The 19,767-nt window shown below is 39.1% G+C and overlaps 1 protein-coding gene across 1 annotated transcript in view; it reads left to right on the forward strand.

The window, feature by feature from the left end:
- MIPEP (mitochondrial intermediate peptidase) overlaps positions 1 to 19,767 on the forward strand; it is a 190,195-nt gene that overhangs the window by 95,430 nt on the left and 74,998 nt on the right. Inside the window, exon 15 of the mRNA XM_046664650.1 lies at positions 18,569 to 18,643. Coding sequence (XP_046520606.1) covers positions 18,569 to 18,643 — 75 coding nt within the window. The remainder of the gene's footprint in view (positions 1 to 18,568; positions 18,644 to 19,767) is intronic.

Here is a 19,767-nt window from a genome sequence, read left to right on the forward strand (position 1 = left end):
CATAGTTAGGATTCAAACTTAGTTTTGTCTGATTCCAGAACCTTTGCTCTTTCTTTGACACCCAACTGAAGCATAATAATGGGAGTTTCAGGTTCAGACAGGTTGGTTTAAGGCAGACCATGCTCTCTGTTCTCTTCCACTGGGTCCAAGAAGAAGGGTTCCTGGAAGGAGTGATAGTTCTGGCTTTGTGGGATGACGTGAAGCAGCCGTTTCAGCAGGCAGAAGTTAAGGATGCTGGAAGCAGCCTGAAAGGCCCAAAACAGCTCTCCAGGCATGCTATTTCTTGCACGATCATTCTTTACCATAATTAGTTAATCTGAAATTTATTCTTGGCTTACAGTATTTTTAGTATGCTGATAGGATTCTTTCTAAGCTTTAATAAATATGGCAGTGTCCGGATCCTAAGGAGGACTGAGAGTTACATATCATTGTTGGGATAGATTTAGTGATGAGTGGAAGGGAGTATTTTTTTGACTTTGGAAATTATGAAGATGAAAGTAGTATCTGGTGAAACATGCAGTTGATTATGTGGTGAAAGAGTTATTATTTTTAGTGCCATGGACTTTGGTAAATTTTCATTTTAATATAATGAAAAGTAATTACGATATTGTTTGAGGTGCAGGTGTTTTAAATGCATCTTAATTTATATATGGTTGCTCATAACCTGTCAGTTTGGATGTACGTCATGTGTGGCATTACGATGTTTCGGTCGCTGACAGACCGCGTATTTGATGGTGGTCCCATAAGATTAGTACCATAGCGTAGGTGTGCAGTGGGCTGTACCATCTAGGTTCGTGTAAGTGAACTCTGTGATGCTCACACAGCAGCAACCTGCCTAACAACACATTTCCCAGAACATATCCCCATCGTTAAGCGACGCAAGACCGTATTCATTCTGTTTCTTCATTATATCAGATGTGAGTGTCTTGACTTTCGGAGACAATTATATGAAACATCTGTGCTACTCTGTAGATATAACCACTTTTGGAATGACAGCAAACACTGAATTATTTCAATATTGGTTATCATGACTGGTTGGTAAAGAGATATTTACAGAAGAAAATCTTGATTAGGAAACATTCTTCTAATTTGAAGTTTAAGATTTAACTTCTAAATATTATTTTTAAAAACTTACATATAATTTGAAAAGAAAATCAGTTTGTATGGTATTTAAATTTGTTTTATTTTATATTTTATTCTTTTAAGTAAAAAAAGGAAGTACTTTCTAAGGTAATAAATATATAACATCATTCCAAGAGCTGAAATGCATTTATTAATTCAAGTTGACTAACAACTAAACTCGATTAAAAAATAAAAGAACATCTGTTTTCGTATATACTCCACACATAATATAGATGTACTGTTTAATTTGTGATTTGATGGATTAGTGAGTCTTTGAACTATTCAACTAGGATAGTACTTACCTGCTAGTTACGTTTCTATATGTTTTTGGTAAATGTACTTTGAATTCACTACAATATGTATAGTCCTAGAATGCTAGAATACATTATTTGGGGAAGTTTTTTTTACTTATCTTTTTATTTTGAAATAATTATAGATTCACAAAAAGTTGCAAAAAATAATACAGAGGTCCCATGTAACCTTCACCAGTAATGGTACTCATTTCCCCCAGTAGTAACATTTTATGTAACTATAGTAGCAAATGTGTTTTGGGGTTTTTTTCACTTATTTTGTTGAGCCTTATAACATTCATATTGGCTTATAACATTGTTTAAATTTCAGGTGTACATTATTATATTTCAGTTTTTGTATAGACTGTATTGTTCACAATCAGTAGTCTAGTTTTCATCCATCACCATACATATATGCCCCTTTACCCCTTTCATGCTCCTCCCACCCTCATTTCCCCCAGTAACCACTAATCTGTTTATCTATGCTTTGTTTGTCTTCCACATATGAGTGAAATTAAATGGTATTTGTCTTTCTCTGACTTATTTCGCTTAACATAATACCATCAAGGTCCATCCATGTTGTCCCAAATGGCACAATTTTGTCTTTTTTATGGCTGAGTAGTATTCTCTTGTGCTTATATACCACATTTTCTTTATCCATTTATCTGTTGATGAGCACTTGGGTTGCTTCCACGTTTTGGGGTATTGTGAATAATGCTGTGATAAACATAGGGGTGCATAAATCTTTTTGGCTTATTGATTTCATGTTCTTTGGATAAATAGCCAGTACTGGAGTAGCTGAATCATAATGGTATTTCTGTTTTTAATTTTTTGAGAAATCTCCATACTCTTTTCTGTAGTGGCCATACTAGTTTGCATTCCCACCAGCAGTATATTAGAGTTCCCTTTTCTCCACATCCTCTCCAACACTTGTTATTTCTTATCTTGTTAATCATAGCCATTCTGACAGGTATGAGGTGATATCTCATTGCAGTTTTGATTTTCATTTCTCTAATAATTAGTGATATTGAACATCTTTTCATGTGCCTCTTGGCCATCGGTATATTTTCTTTGGAAAAAGTCCTGTTTGTATCCTCTGCCCATTTTTTGATCGGGTTGTTCACTTTTTTGTTATAGAGTTGTGTGAGTTCTTTATATATTTTGCAAATTAACCCCTTGTCGGATATATGATTTGGAAATATTTTCTCTCAGTTGATGGGTGGTCTTTTTGTTTTGTTGGTGGTTTCCTTTTCCTTGCAGAAGCTTTTTAGTCTGATGTAGTCCCATTTGTTTATTTTTTCTCTTGTTTCCCTTGCCTTACTAGACATGGTATTCAAAAAGATGCTACTAAGACCGATGTCAAAGAGCATACTGCCTATATTTTCTTCTAGGACTTGTATGGTTTCAGGTCTTGCATTCAAGTCCTTAATCCATTTTGAGTTAATTTTTGTGTATGGTGTAATATAATGGTCTACTTTCCTTCTTTTGCGTGAGGCTGTCCAGTTTTCCAAACACGATTATTGAAGAGACTTTCCTTTCTCCATTGTATGTTCTTGGATCCCAAAGATTAGCTGTCCATAGATGTGCAGTTTCATTTCTGGGCTCTCAGTTCTGTTCCATTGGTCTGTGTGTCTGTTTTTCTGCCAGTACCATGCTGTTTTGATTATTATTGCTTTGTAGTATATTTTGAATTCAAAGAGTGTGATACCTCCAACTTTGTTCTTTTTTCTCAGGATTGCTTTGGCCATTCAGGGTCTTTTGTTGTTCCGTATAAATTTTAGGATTCTTTGTTCTGTTTCCTAGAAGAATGTCTTTGGGATTCTGATTGGGATTGCATTGACTCTGTAGATTGCTGTAGGGAATATGGACAGTTTAACTATGTTTATCTTTCCACTCCATGAACATGGGATATCTTTCCATTTCTTTATGTCTTCTTTGATTTCTTTCAATAACATTTAATAGTTTTCAGTCTATAGGTCATTCACCTGCTTGGTTAAATTTGTTCCTAGATATTTTTTCTTTTTGTTGTGATTGTAAATGGAATTGTATTGTTGACTTCTCTTTCCACTAGTTTGTTGTTAATGTGTAGAAATGCAACTGATTTTTGTATGTTGATTTTGTGCCCTGCATCTTTGCTGCGTTCACTGATGGTTTCTAGTAGGTTTTGTTGAGTCTTTAGGGTTTTCTATATAGAATCGTGTCGTACGCACACAGAGACAGCTTTACTTCTTCCTTTCCAGTGTGGATCCCTTTTCTTTCTTTCTGTGTATTTATTTTTTTGCCTAATTGCTCTGGCTAAAACTTCTCGTACTGTATTGAGTAAGAGTGGCAAAAGTAGGCATCCTTGTCTTGTTCCTGTTCTCAGAGGGATGGCTTTCACTTTTTCACTGTTGAGTATGATGTCGGCTGTGTGTGTCACATACGGCCTTTATCATGTTGAGGTACTTTCCTTCTATCCCCATTTGACTGAGAGTTTTTCTTATAAATGGGTGTTGGATCTTGTCACATGCTTTCTCTTCAGCTCTTGAGATGTTCAAGTGATTTTTATTCTTCATTTTGTTAATGTTGTGTATCACATTGGTTGATTTGCAGATATTGAACCATCCCTACGTCCCTGGAATAAATCCCACTTGATGGTCGTGTGTGATCCTTTTAATGTATTGTTATATTTGATCTGTGAATATTTGTTGAGGATTTTTTAAATTTCTTTTTGAGTTCATAATAGTTTACATCATTGTGAAATTTCAGTTGTACGTTATTTCTTGACTGTCGCCACGTAAGTGCTCCCCTTCACCCCCTGTGCCCAGCCCCCACCCCCCTTCCCCTGGTAACCACTGAACTGTGTTCTTTGTCCATGAGTTTGTTCATATTCCACATATGAGTGAAGTCATGTGGTGTTTCTCTTTCTCAGTCTGACTTATTTTGCTTAGCATAATTCCATCCAGGTCCTTCCATGTTGTTGCAAATGGGATGAATTTGCCTTGTTTTCTGGCTGAGTAGTATTCCATTGTATATATACACCACACCTTCTTTATCCAATCATCAGTTGGTGAGCACTTGGGTTGCTTCCATGTCTTGGCTGTTGTGAATAGTGCTGCAATGAACATAGGAGTACATATGTTACTTTGGATTGTTGACTTCAAGTTGTTTGGGTAGATACCCAGTACTGGGATAGCTGGGTCCTATGGTAGTTCTATTTTTAGTTTTTTGAGGAATCTCCATACTGTTTTCCACAGTGGCTGCACCAGTTTGCATTCCCACCAGCAGTGTATGAGGGTTCCCTTCTCTCCACACCCTCTCCAACATTTGTTATTTTTAGTCTTAGTGATTATAGCCATTTTAACAGGCATAACGTGGTATCTTAGTGTAGTTTTGATTTGCATTTCCCTGATGATTAGAGATGTTGAACATCTTTTCATGTGTTTATTGGCCATCTGTATATCTTGCCCTGTTCCTGTTCTCAGAGGGATGGCATTCAGTTTTTCCACATTGAGTCTGATGTTGGCTGTGGGTTTGTCATATATGGCTTTTATTATGTTGAGGTATTTTCCTTCTATCCCCATTTTGTTAAGAGTTTTTATCATAAATGTCTGTTGGATCTTGTCAAATGCTTTCTCTGCATCTATTGAGATGATCATGTGGTTTTTATTCCTCATTTTGTTAATGTGGTGTATCACATTGATTGATTTGCAGATGTTGAACCATCCCTGTGTCCCTGGTATAAATCCCACTTGATCATGATGTATGATCTTTTTGATGTATTGCTGTATTCAGGTTGCCAATATTTTATTGAGCATTTCTGCATCTATGTTCATCAGCGATATTGGCCTGTAGTTTCCCTTTTTTGTGTTGTCCTTGTCAGGCTTTGGTATCAGGGTGATGTTGGCTTCATAGAATGTGATACGGAGTGTTCCATCTTCCCTGATTTTTTGGAATAGCTTGAGAAGGATAGGTATTAAATCCTCTCTGAAAGTTTGGTAGAATTCCCCAGGAAAGCTGTCTGGTCCTGGGCTTTTATTCTTTGGGATGCTTTTGATTGCTGTTTCAATCTCTATACTTGTGATTGGTCTGTTCAGTTTCTCTATTTCTTCTTGATTCAGCTCTGGGAGGTTCTAAGAGTCTAAGAATTTATGCATTTTCTCTAGGTTGTCCAATGTGGCCATATAGTTTTTTGTAGTATTCTCTTATAATCCATTGTATTTCCGTGGTATCCATTGTTACTTCTCCTCTTTTACTTCTAATTGTATTTATCTGAGCTTTCTCTCTTTTTTTTCTTTTTAAGTCTGGCTAGGGGTTTGTCCATTTTGTTTATCTTCTCAAAGAACCAGCTCTTTGTTTCATTGATCCTTTGTACTGCCTTTTTTATTTCAATTGCATTTATTTCTGCTCTGATTTTTATTATTTCTCTCCTTCTGCTGACTTTGGGCTTTGTTTGTTCTTTTTCTAATTCAGTTAGGTATAGTTTGAGATTGCTTATTTGGGATGTTTCTTGTTAAGGTGAGCCTGTATTACCTTGAATTTCTCTCTTAGTGTGGCTTTTGCTGCATCCCATATGAGTTGGTATGGTATAATTTTCATTTGTCTCCAGGTATTTTTTGATTTCTCCCTTAATTTCTTCCATGATCCATTGGTTGTTCAATGGCATGTTGTTTAGTCTCCACGTCTTTGTCTCTTTCTCAGCTTTTTTCTCATAATTAATTCCTAGCTTTATAGAATTGTGATCAGAAAAGATGCTTGTTATTATTTCAATCTTCTTAGATTTATTGAGGCTTGCCTTGTTTGCCAGCAAATAGTCTGTCCTTGAGAATGTTCCATGCACACTTGAGAAGAATGTATATTCTGGATGGAGTGTTCTACATATGTCTATTAAGTCCAGTTGGTCTAGCTTTTCACTTAATTCCACTGTTTCCTTCTGGATTTTCTGTCTGGATGATCTGTCCATTGATGTGAGTGGAGTATTGAGGTCCCCAACTATTATTGTGTTATTATTAATATCTTCTTCTAGGTTTGCTAATAGTTGCTTTATATATTTTGGTGCTCCTGTGTTGGGTGCATAGATGTTTACAAGTGTTATTTTTTCTTGATGAAGTGTCCCTTTCATCATTATATACTGCCCCTCTTTGTCTCTCTTTACCTGTCTTATCTTGAAGTCTACTTTGTCTGATATAAGTATAGTGACCCCTGCATTCTTTTGTTTGCCATTGGCTTTGAGTATCATCTTCCATCCCTTCACTCTGAACCTGTGTTTATCATTGGAGCCGAGATGTTTTTCCTGGAGGCAGTGTATTGTTGGGTCTTGTTCTTTAATCCATCTCACCACTCTGTCTTTTTATTGGAGAATTTAATCCATTTACGTTTAGGATGATTATTGATATATGAGGGCTTAATGCTGCCATTTTATCACTCGTTTTCCCATTCTCCTGCATTCCCTTTGTTTCTCGTCCTGTGTATTTTGGTCTACCAGTTGAGTTATGTAGTTTCTTAGGTTGTGTTTCTTTGTTTTCTCCTTATTTATTATTTGTCTCTCTGTTCTGCTTTTTTGTTTAGTAGTTACCATGAGGTTTGTATTCAAAATCTCATAGATAAGGTAGTCCATTTTCTGATGGCCTCTTATTTCCTTAGACTAAACCGATTCAGTCTCTTTTCTCCTCCTAAGTTGTTCTTCTCATATCTTATTCTACTTTGTGTTTTGACTTTGTGGTTAAAATGACAAGATTATCTTTGTTTTTGGTATTTTCCTTCCCTTTGTCTTTAATGCTATACTTGAGTATTTGCTATCCTCCTCTGATTCTGTCTAGCTATTTATCTCCTTACTCCATGCTTTATAACCCCTCTCTCCCCCCTTTTTTTTCCCAGGTAGGAGGGTCTTCTTGAGGATTTCTTGTAGGGGAGGTCTTGTAGCTACAGACTCCCTTAGCTTATGTTTGTCTGGGAAAGTTTTTATTTCTCCATCATATCTGAAGGATGTTTTCACTGGATAGAATATTCTTGGTTGAAACTTTTTGTCCTTCCAAGATTTGAATATGTCATTCCAGTTTCTCCTGGCCTTTACGGTTTCTGCAGAAAAATCCGCTGAAAGCCTGATAGGGGTTCCTTTGTAGGTTGTTTTCTTCTGCCTTGCTGCCCTTAGTAATTCTTTCTTTGTCATTCACTTTTGCCAGTTTCACTACTATATGCCTTCAGTAGGTCTTTTTACATTGACATATTTAGGAGATCTGATAATCTCTTCCACATGGATTTCCATCTTCTTCCCTAGGTTTGGGAAATTCTCTGCCATTATTTTTTTTGAACAAGCTTTCTGCTCCATTCTCCTCTTCTCCTTCTTGAATATCAATAATTCTTATGTTGCGTTTCCTCATTGAGTTGGATAGTTCTCAGAGAGTTTCTTCATTTCTTTTTAATATTAGTTCTCTATCTGGAGCATTTCAACATGTCTGTCTTCGATTATGCTGATACACTCCTCTATGATGTCCATTCAGGCCTTCAGGGAATCCATATTTTGTTTTATCTCATTCATTGTGTCTTTCGTCTCTAATATTTCTGCTTGATTCTTCTTTATAGTTTGAGTCTTTTTTGTGAAGTAGCTCCTGAACTCATTGAATTGTTTCTCTACATTCTCTTTTACCTCGTTGAGTATTTTGATGATAGCTCTTTTGAATTCTTTGTTATTTAGATTACATATGTTTGTGTCCTCAGGTCCTCAGGACTGATTTCTGGGTGCTTGTCATTTTCTCTCTGGTCTGGAAATCTAATATAATGTTTGATATTACTTGAGGGAGTGGCTCTATTTTTTAGTATCCTGGTTTTGTTTGATTGTAGTTACCACCAATCCCCAGTGGGTGGGAGTCAAGACTGCATGTTCTGACCGCTCTGTGTTCCTCCAGAATCCCAGGCAGTGGAGCCTGCTAGGCAGGTTGGGGGAAGGCTGCTTTTTCCTGTTTGTTCTTGCAGTTTTCTTGCTCTGCTCTTTCTATCTGCTCTCCTGGGGTGTTGGCTTGATAAGGTCACCTGCCGTGGGAGCTTCCCTGGGATAGAGGGCTTCCCTCTAGGCTGCAAAGGCCCTAGGGAGTCCTTGATGTTCCTGTAAACGAACGTCCACTCCCCTGTTCCTTCCCTCTCGGAGGCCTCCCATGATTCCCGATCTCAGTCTTTAGGGGAGGGAGCGAAGTTTTCTCTTACTCTGTTCCACCTCCTCCGAGGGGGGCTCCAGCCTCTCCACCCTCCGTCATATGGCTTCGTGGGTCTCTCTGACATTTTTTGTGTTGTGTTCAAATGTCCTGTGTTGGAGTATGAATGTCCTTTTCATTGTACGTTGGAGATGAGAGATTACTGGCGAAGCTCAGTCTGCCGTGATGCTGACCTCACTCCCTGCCTTTGTTGACGATTTTTGCATCTACGTTCATCAGCAGTACTGGCCTGTCATTTCCCTTTTTTGTGTCATCCTTGTCTTGTTGTGGTATTGTGGTAATTTGGGGTTTATAAATGAGTGAAGCAGCATCTCTTCCTATTAAGTTTTTTGGAAGTGTTTCAGAAGGATAGGTGTTAGATCTTTGCATGTTTAGTAGAATTCACCAGAGAATATTTCTGGTCCTGGACTTTTGTTATTTACAATGTTTTTATTACTGATTCAATCTCCTCACAAGTGATTGATCATTTCTGAATGTCTGTTTCTTCTTGATTCAGTTTTGGATGGCTGTATGATTCTAGGAATTTATCCATTTCTTATAGGCTATCCAGTTTGTTGTTTTTCATAGTGTTGTCTTATAATTCTTTGTGTTTCTGTGGTATCTGTTGTAATTTCTCCTCTTTTGTTTCTGATTTATTTAAGACTTCTCTTTTTTTCTTAATGTTTCTAGCCAAAGGTTTGTCAGTTTTGTTTATCTTCTCAAAGCACAAGCTCTTAGTTTCATTAATCCTTTCTATTGTTTTTTAATCTCTATTTCATTGATTTCTGCTCTGAATTTTATTTTCTTCCTTCTAATGACTTGGGGCTTTGTTCTCCTGTTTCTAGTTCTGTTAGGTACGGTGTAGGTTTGCTTATTTGAGATTTTTCTTGTTTTTTAAGGTAGGCCTATATTACTATAAACGTCCCTCTTTAGTACCACTTTTGCTGCATCCCATAAGTGTTGGTATGTTGTATTTTCATTTCATTTGTCTCCATATTTTTTTTTTTTTGAGGAAGATTAGCTCTGAGCTAAGTACTGCCAGTCCTCCTCTTTTTGCCAAGTAAGCCTGGCCCTGAGCTAACATCCATGCCCATCTTCCTCTACTTTATATGTGGGATACCTACCACAGCATGGCATGCCAAGCGGTGCCATGTCCGCACCCGGGATCCAAACCGGCAAACGCTGGGCCGCTGAGAAGCGGAACGTGCACACTTAACCGCTCTGCCACCGGGCTGGCTCCTCTCCAGGTATTTTTTGATTTCTCCTTTAGTTTCTTCATTGATCCATTGGTTGTTCAGCAGCATGTTGTTTAGTCTCCACATATTTGTGACTTTTTCAGCTTTTTTCTTGGAGTTGATTTCTAGTTTCATAGCATTGTAGTCTGAAAAGATGCTTGCTGTGATTTCATTCTTAAATTTATTGAGGCTTGCTTTGTTTCCCAACATATGATTTGTCTTTGAAAATGTTCCATGTGCACTTGAGAAGAATGTATACTCTGGTTTAGATGGAATGTTCTGTGTATCTATATCTATTAAGTCCATCTAGTCTAGTGTTTCATTTAAGGCCACTGTTTACTTTTTGACTTTCTTTCTAGATGATCTATCCTTTGATATAAGTGGGGTGTTGAAGTCTCCTACTATTTTTGTGTTGTCAGTTTCTCCCTTTAGATCTGTTATTAGTTGCTCTCTGTACTTTGGTGTTACTATGTTAGATGCATATATTAATAAATGTTATGTCTTCTTGGTGGAATGTTCCTTTTGTCATTATATAATGCCCCTCTTTGTCTCTTTTCATCTTTTTTTTCTTGAAGTATGTTTTGTCTGATATAAGTACAGCTTGCACCTGCTTTCTTTTGCTTGACAATTGCCTTAAGTATCGTCTTCCATCCCATCACTCTGAGCCTGTGTTTGTACTTAGAGCTGAAGTGTGTTTACTGGAGGCAACATGTTGTTCAGTCTTGTTTTTTATTCCATCCAGCCACTCTGTATCTTTTGATTGGTGAATCCAATCCATTTACATTTAGAGTGATTATTGATATATAGGGCTTAATGCTGCATTTTGTTTTTTGTTTTCTGGTTGTTCTATATTTCCATTGTTTCTTTTTCCTTGTATTTCTGTCTGCCATTTCCATTTTGTGGTTACCTGTGATGATTTTCTCAGTTTTCTCTTTATTTATGATTTGTGACTTTGCTCTGGTTTTTTGTGTTGTGTTCACCATGAGGTATGTTTAAAAGATCTCATAAATGAGATAGTCCTTTTCCTTCTACCCTCTTATGTCCATTAGCATATGCAGATTCCATCCTGTTCTTCCCCTTTTATGTTTTTGTTATCACAATTGTTCTTTCTTGTGTTGTGAGTTTGTGACCAAATTGAAGTGGTTATAGTTATTTTTGATGCTTTCTTTCTCTTTAACCTTTATGTTATACTTAAGTGTTTACTAACATCTTCTGTTATAGAGCTGCTCTTTTGATTCTGTTTTATCTCCTTACTCAAAGATTTGTAAACCTTGGCCTATTTGTTTCAGGTAGGAGGGCTCCTTCTGAAATTTCTTGTAAGGCAAGTCTACTGGTGATGAAATCAGCTTTTGTTTGTCTGGGAAAGCTTTTATTTCTCCATCATATCTGAAGGATAATTTCTCTGGATAGAGTATTCTTGGCTGATGGTTTCTGTCTCTTAGTATTTTGAATATATGATTCCACTCTTGCAGCCTCTAGAGTTTCTGCTGAGAAACCTGTTGAAAGTCTGGTGGGAGTTCCTTTGTAGATTCTTTTCTTCTGTCTCGCTGCCCTTAATATTTTTACGTTGTCATTGACTTTTGATAGTTCTACCATTATATACCTTGGAGAAGATCCTTTTTCATTGAGGTAATTAGGAGTTTGTTAGCTTCCTGTGTTTGCATGTCCAGTTCTTTCCCCAGGTTTCAGAACTTCTCAGCTATTACTTCTTTGAATAAGCTCTTTGCTCCTTTCTCACTCCCTTCTCCTTCTGGGATACGTATCATTCTTAGTGATTTTTCCTAATTGATTCAGATATTTCTCAAAGAGTTTCTTTGTTTTTAAAAAACTTAGTTCTCTCTCTTCCACCTGAATCATTTCCAGGTTTCTATCTTCAACCTCACTAATTCTCTCCTCCATATGGTCTGCTCTATTTTTAATGCTTTCTACATTATTTTTCATCTCATTAATTGTGTTCTTCATCTCCAGAATTTATTTTTTGTTTTTTAGCCTTTCACTCTCTTTGGTGAAGTACTCCTTCTGTTCATTAATTTAATTCCTGAGCTCATTTATCTGTCTTTCTGAGTTTTCTCGTAACTTGTTGAGCTTCTTTATGACAGCTAGTTTGAATTCTCTGTTAGTTAGATTGTAATCTTCTGTGACTTCAAGCTTGGTTTCTGAAGAGTTGTTATTCTCTCTCTGTTCTACTGCATTAATGTATTTCTTCATGGTGTTTGATGAATTCATCCTCTTCCGGTGCATTTGTGGTAGTAACCACCTTTCTTATTTGGGTAAGGCTTTGGTTACTTTGGTTCTGAGCTGCTTATGGTTGTATTTGAGAGCCTCCACTTTGTACCCTCCAGTGCTTCTGCCAGAGTTGTCAGTGCCCTCCTGTGCCAGTTTTGCCTCTGAGGTGCCTTGCTGTTCCACAATGTCGCTACAGTCTCAGGTGTTGCTGCTGGGGCCCAGGCTGTGAGAACTTCTAATGCTCCTGAGGTTCCTGGCTCTCATGTTCCTCCACTGGCTCTTCATGGGCTCTCCATGGCCTCAGATGCTGCTGCCTTTTGCATCACATGGCCTGCTGCTGCTGGGTTGTCTGGGGGTGCAGGTTGCACCACTGCAAGGGGTGCTATCTTCTTGGGTGTTACTGTCACTGCTGGGGGTCCTCGGGACCTGGGAACCCATATGCATCCCCCACTTCTGGTGGAGGTGTTTTCAGGGGTGCTGCCACTGGGGTCTGGGTCACCAGTTCTGCGTCGGCTCTTGAAACCTCTGGTCACAGGTTCCAGCTGCCACTGCTGGGGGGAAGTAAGGGCTAAGCAGGGAGAGGTCAGTGTTGCTGTTCCCTTGCAAAGCCTCTGATCTCTGGTGCTGGCTGGTAAGTTTTGAAAACTCTGGTCAGGTTGTTCCACTCTAGCTGGGAACATCCAAGTTTTGTATACTGTCCCCACTGTTGGAAACTCCTGGCCACTGTTGGGGTAAGGGAAGGAGGTGCATGCACTGCATCCACTGCGAGATGGGCAGTGAGCAAGCCACGCCTGTTTTTTCTACCTTTGCAGAGACCACTCGCAGGCATGCAGGGCAGACCTACTGGGAGACTGGAACAGAGCAAACCACACCTGTTTTTCTGCTTCCACCGCATCTGCTCAGTCACAGAATCTGGGGCACCTGTGAGCTGCAGCGTCCACTCTTTTGATTTGCCTTTCCCTATCATTAGTTGTGTTGAACGTCTTTGCATGTGCCTGTTGGTCATCTGTATATCTTCTTTGAAAAGTGTCTGTTCATATCCTCTCCCCTTTATTTTTTTTAAGATTTTATTTTTCCTTTTTCTCGCCAAAGCCCCGTGGTACATAGTTGTGCGTTTTTGGTTATGAGTCCTTCTAGTTGTGGCATGTGGGATATGCCACCTCAGTATGGCTTGATGAGTGGTGCCATGTTTGTGCCCAGGATCCCAACTGGCAAAACCCTGGGCCGCTGAAGCAGAGTGCATGAACTTAACCACTCAGCCATGGGGCCGGCCCCCTCTGCCCATTTTTTGATCGGATTGTTTGTTTTTTGTTGTTGAGTGTATGAGTTCTGTATACATTTTGGAGATTAACCCGTTGTCATATATATAATTTGCAGATATTTTCCCCATCTACATTATTGTTATCACAACTTACTCCATTTTGTGTTGTATTCCAATATGTGGTTAAAATGAAGTGATTATGGTTATTTTTGATGTTTTCCTTCCCTTTATCTTTAATGTTATAATTAACTATTTGCTAACCTGTTCTGATAGAGAGCTGCAGTTTTCTGATTTTGTCTATCTACTTATCTCCTTGCTCAAGGCTTTGTAAACCCTTTCTTCTCCCCCTCCCGCCCCCCAGCTATGAGGGCCTTCTCGATCATTTCTTGTTGGGGGGGGGGTCTAGTGGCAATGAACTTCCTCAACTTTTGTTTATCTGGGAAAGCTTTTATTTCTCCATCATATCTGTAGGATGTTTTTGCTGGATAGAGTATTCTTGGCTGAAGGTTTTTGTCTTTCAGAATTTTGAATATGTCATTCCCTACTCTCCTAGCCTGTAACATTTCTGCTGAGAAATCTGCTGACAGCCTGATAGGCTTTCTTTTGTCGGTTATTTTCTTCTACCTTGCTTCCCTTACTGTTTTTTCTTTGTCATTGACTTTTGCCAGTTTTACGACTGTATGCCTTGGAGAAAGTCTTTTTACATTGATGTAATTAGGAGTTCTGTTAGCTTCATTTACTTGTACTTCCAGCTTCTTCCCCAGGTTTGGGAAGTTCTCAGCTAGTATTTCTTTGAACAAACTCTCTGCTCCTTTCTCTCTCTCTCTTCTTCCTCTTGAATACCTATAAATCCTTATGTTGCATTTCTTGATTGAGTCATACATTTCCTGGAGAATTTCTTAATTTCTTTTTAGTCTTAGTTCTCTCTCTTCCACCATCTGAAGCATTTCTACGTTCATGTCCTCTCAGTTACTAATTCTGTCTTCCATAATGTCAGCTCTGTTATTTAAGGACTGCATGTTTTTCTTTATCTGAATCATTGTATTTTTTATCTCCAACAATTCTGATTGGATTTTCCTTATAGTTTTCATCTCTTTTGTAAAGAAGTCCCCCTGTTTGTTCATTGTATTTCTGATTTCATTGAACGGTCCTTCTGAGTTTTTGTGTGAGTCATTGAGTTGTTTTATGATAGCTGCTTTTTGTTTTTGAGTTTTTCTGGTCATGAAGATTGGCCCTGCGATAACATCTGTTCCCAATCTTCCTCTTTTTGTTGAGGAAGATTAGCCCTGAGCCAACATCAGTGCTCATCTTCCTTTATTTTGTATATGGGATGCTGCTACAGCATGGCTTGGTGAGTGGTGTGTAGGTCTGTGCCTGGGATCCGTACCTGTGAACCCTGAACCGCCAAAGTGGAATGTTCAAACTTAATCACTGCACCACCAGGCCAGCCCCTGTGATAGCTGTTTTTAATTCTCTGTCATTTAGATTGTAAATTTCTGTGTCCCCAGGATTGATTTCTGAGTGTTTGTCTGTCTTCTTCTGTTCAGGAGTATTAATATACCTCTTTGTACTATTTGATGGGGTGGATTTGTGCCTAAGCATAGTGGTAGTATCTCGTCGCAGATCCTCCCACTGCCGTGGGGGTTGGGGGAGGTGTGTTTTCTGAACCCGCCGTGACCTCTGGAACCTGTGCCTGTCAAGCCTGGGCCACTCGTTGGGATCACAGCACCACTGTGGGCTCTCCCCCTGTACGGGAAAGCGATCACGCAGGGGCTCAAGGCTGCTGCCACCTGCTCCTACAGTCCCATCGAGATGTGCTCCCACCTTTTGACCTGTAGCAGTACCATGGGCATTCGCAGTAGCCAGGAAATTGTACGCACAGGCGTGCAGATCTGCTGCTGCCTCCAGGTCATACCTGCTGTTGTGCTTTGTGGGCAGGTCTTCCCCAGGAAGTCTGAGCCTGGGCCACTCCCTGGGACCACATTGGTATTGTGGGCTCTCCCATTGGATGGGAATGCAATCACACTTGGGCTGAGGACTGTCATCACCTTTTCCCATAATCACACCCTCAGGCCCACAGCGATACTGTGGAGGCTCCAGCTGGGAGAGCAGTCACATGTGTGCACAGGGCTGCCAGGGGCCCAGACCTATCTTCACCATCTCCCCAGGAGCAGCCCATCCACCTTTAGATGTATAGCAGCATGGGTCTCTGAGGCTTCCTCTTGTGCTATATGGGTATCCTCTGATGAGCAATGAAGTTCTAAGGGGTAGGGATGAAGGGAACAGCTCACTCCATTGTGTCACAGATGTCCTCCTCTGTGTTTTTTCAATACATAGTTTTTCATGAACTATTTTCACTTGTCCTTGTTCTTATATACTCTTTTTGTTTACATCTTTTGTTTTATTGTAAACTTGAAAGGAAAGAATTAAGCCTCATTAAATTTGTCCCTTTATTGTTTGCTATTCCTGTATGGGTATGAATCTTGGAGATATTGGTCTCTAAATAAACAAGTTATTTCTTAGTGGAAAAGGGTATGTTGGGTTTGAATCTTGATCTAATTCTTGGCATTTCAAAATCAAGACAGAAATACAGAGCAGAAATAGGAAAGCTTTTGAAGATGCCGGGCCCCCACTGTGGGCCTCTAGGGCTGCTTGTTTCTCTGCTCCCCCTTCAGCAGGGGCTCTGTGCTGTTTGCCTTTCTGCTGTCTCCCTCTCCCTCTGTGACTTGACTTTCCTCCTCATCCACCTTCCCTTCCCCCCATCCTCCTCATCTGTGCTGCAGGGGGCTGCTCAGTTTTGCCTGCACCCCAGGCCAGATTGCAATCACAGGCCTCTCCCAGGGTTGATGATTCTACCCTTCTCAATGGGTAAGTCTCCATGGGCCTTCCGCACAACTTTCTCTAACCTCCTTGATCCTCAGTCCGACTCCCTCTCAACAGCTTCCTCTCTGACCTCACAGAGAGCACACATCAAATGGAAACCCCACACCTGAACCTCCTCTCACCTGTGGTCTGCTCAGCTTGTCCTCCTGCCTTCTCAGGAACCTTAAGCTCTCATTGTCTCTTCTCTTTCCTACATCTCTAATTTTTGTCGCCTCTTTGGAGTTTTACCATCAGCATTTCTAAAGTCTGCTTAAGCATTTCCCAACCCGAAACAAAAACTTTTCCCTCCAGCTCCTTCCCACTGCAGCTACTACCCTCGCCCTCTCCATGCTTGTCACTCACACTTCTGGAAACAGTCATCTGTCCTGTGTCTCTCACCTCCCAGTCAGCTGCAGCCCTCTCTCATGGTGCCTCTGCCCTCGTCACTCTGCCAGTTGCTTAGGTTGTGTGTGTCACTGGTCCACTAACTATACCCTCCCAACTGCTTTTTCCTGATCCATTCCTGCCTTCTTCCTACCCAGTGTCTACACTGTAGGCAAAGGAGTCTTTTTAAAACAGATCGGACCATGTGACTTTTTCGCTTCAACCTCCCCAGTGGCTTACCACAGAGGTGGAGTCTGAGGGTGGAGACCAGTGTCCTTTCTTGGCTCACCCTCCAGGCGTCTTTAGGCCTGGGCCCCTGCCTGCCTCTCCAGCCCGGCCAGAACCCTGCTTCCTGCCCATTGCTCTTTCACCTCCTCCAGTGGCCCTCTTCTTTTCTGCCCTTTACGTATCCTATTTCTTCTGTGGAAATACTTCTTTGTCCCTGCAGCCCGTTCTTCCCTTGTCTAGTTAATGCCTGTTCATTTTGCAAATCTCACTTCTACACTATTTTCTCAGTTAAGCCATTCTAGGTTATAGCTTTCAGGCCAACCTGCACTGCCTTCCTTCTTAGCACTCATTATAGTCGTAGCTCTTTTGAAAATCGTGCCTACATGGGTGATGCCAGCCTGTGAAGCTCATGGGCCAGGGCCCCTGTCTGATCACCATTTTCTGTCCCTTGTGCATAATGCAGTGCTTGCCCACAGTAGTTTTCACTGTTTGTTGAATAAATAAGAAAATGCCATCTTTCCACATATACTTCTTTTTTATGAAAATAAAACTATTAAAGCTTTGTGAAGCATGAAAAATTCAAGTGTAGCACAAGTCCTATCAAAAGAAGGTAAAATATAAAGTGTGGTTAAAGGAACCTGAACATTTTGATACAAGCTGTTGGCATACGTGACTTAATTAAATCTTGACTTTTTAAAGTCCTGTTTGAGGAAATTTTTCTTCTATGCAAGATGGGTGCTCCTGGTGTCAGAAAGCCCCAGGCCTTTTACTTGCACCAGAATTTACAGTATACAACTTCCTTTGGTCCATATTTTAACTCTTTAAAATTGCCTTTTTTGCCTAGTTTGCTTTTCTTATAGCCAAGCAGAAAGAGAAAAGGCTTTGTTGTCTGAGCCTTCATTATGTACTACTACTGTAGTCTTTCGCTTAAGAAGCCATTTTTAAGTGATCATTCTTGTGTTCATTCATTCCTTCTGTAAATATTTATTATCTGCTGATGTGCCAGGGACTGCTCGCATTATCATTCATTATGTAATGTATTTTTCCTTAGAAGGGCTTTTGGATAAATTTATAAATTGTAAATAGAGTTGTATAAAGTGATAGCTTTCTTCAATAAACATCAGTATTAATGATTTTAAAGCAGAATAAGATTAAGTACCTCTTAAACTACATTATTAGTTTATTTCTAAGAAAATATGTGATGTTATATGATTAGGCTTAATTAGTCTCCTAGAGGAAGCCTTAAGTCGTATAGGATATTATACTGAGTTTCCAAGCTTTGCAATTTATTTGTAAAATAAAAGAATGCAATTCGCTATCATAGTTATTTGTTAGGATATCAATTCAGCCTTAATACTAGCTGGCACCATGAATTATAATTTATTTCTTGAAATTTTAATCTTTTATTCCCATCATCAGTTATTATATTCACTTAAAAGTCAACAGAGCACTTGAACAGGCTTTCACAGGCAACGAAGGGATAGAAATAGTACTAACTTTTATTAAGATTTTAAATAGATTTTTAAAGATCGTTGCCACCATCTTAGTTCCCTACAATGCTGTATTTTCACGTACAAACTCCTGTTTGACAATTACCACTTTTTGAAATTAAATGGAATATCTTCATCCTTTGTTATCTTGTCAACTAAAATATTTCAAAGTTAGTTTCAAACCATAATGAAATTCTGTTATTAACTTTTCATTTGGTGTTATTTTTAACTTTCCTGCCTTGTAAATACTTAGTACAATGACTTAAGCAATTTACTCACATGTGTATTCTTTTCTTTTTTCAAGTCACTGCCCAAAAATATGGTGTCTCGTCTTTGTGAATCTAAAAAAGTTTGTGCTGCAGCTGATATGCAGCTTCAGGTATGTATGTACCTTTTTCTGAAGTATTTCAGAGTAGTTATTCAAAATAAATATATAGCTTTAAATTCTTTCCAGTGCTACACATTTGTTATAATAATTATGTTTCTAAAGCATCTTTCATCTGAGTTCAAAGAACTTGACCAAAATTGACTCATTCAGTCCTTGCACTGTCCTTATAAAGTAGATGTTAAATAACATTGTTTCCCATGTCAGTGGGGAAAATCAAAGCTTGGAAAAGTTACATGGCCTCTAAATTATACATTGCAGCAATCCAGTTGTATATTTTTATTCACTTTGTATTGTTTCCAAAATTTGTGTTTTTAGATGTGAAGTTTAAATGGTAATAGCTGTTAGTTTTAGATGGTATTCAAAACCAATTTTCCAGGTTTCCAGATAAAAACTAGAAAAATTTTATGAACCATCTGGATGTCAGGTGTACATGATCCCAGATGTTTAGGTTATTTGTAATTACTGAGATTGTTTGTGGGATTCTTACTCTTCATCAGATCTTGAGAGTTATATAAACATAGCCTAAACACCCATCTTTCATCTCAGACAATATTGACTTTATAATGATCCAGCTACCTATTTAAAAGTGTAGCCACTATTTAATTGCTTTATAGTTTTTCAAAGTTCAGTCCTTAGAAAGTAATGAAGGAACTCTGATTTTGTTGTACCTTAAGATATATATTTTAGTGAAGGAAATGCACACTATAGACAAAACCATGAATTGACATTTGATTTACATGATTTAGTGTCTCTTAATATCAATATAACTTAAAAAGGCTTTCTGGATTATTTGAAAAAATTAGCATTCCTTGGCAAAAGTCTTTTGATTTGCTGATACTCTGCAGTGAAAGTAGAAGTCCTACCTTTTAAAAGTCTGTATTGGGGCTTTCTTTTGGAACAGTTGTTCCAATGATTTCCTTATAAATTGGAAAACCAACCTTTCACTCCTCCCACCCTCCAAAAACAATAACCCCCTGAGGGAGGGAGAGAGAGAGAGATTGAAAGAGAAGGGGAGGGAGAGGGAGAGAGGGAGGGGGAAGGAGAGGGAGGGAGGGAGGGGGAGGGAGAGGGAGGGAGAGGGAGAGAGGGAGGGGGAGGGAGAGGGAGGGAGGGAG

This window comes from Equus quagga, chromosome 6, assembly GCF_021613505.1.
Source record: "Equus quagga isolate Etosha38 chromosome 6, UCLA_HA_Equagga_1.0, whole genome shotgun sequence".
Lineage (NCBI taxonomy): Eukaryota > Metazoa > Chordata > Mammalia > Perissodactyla > Equidae > Equus > Equus quagga.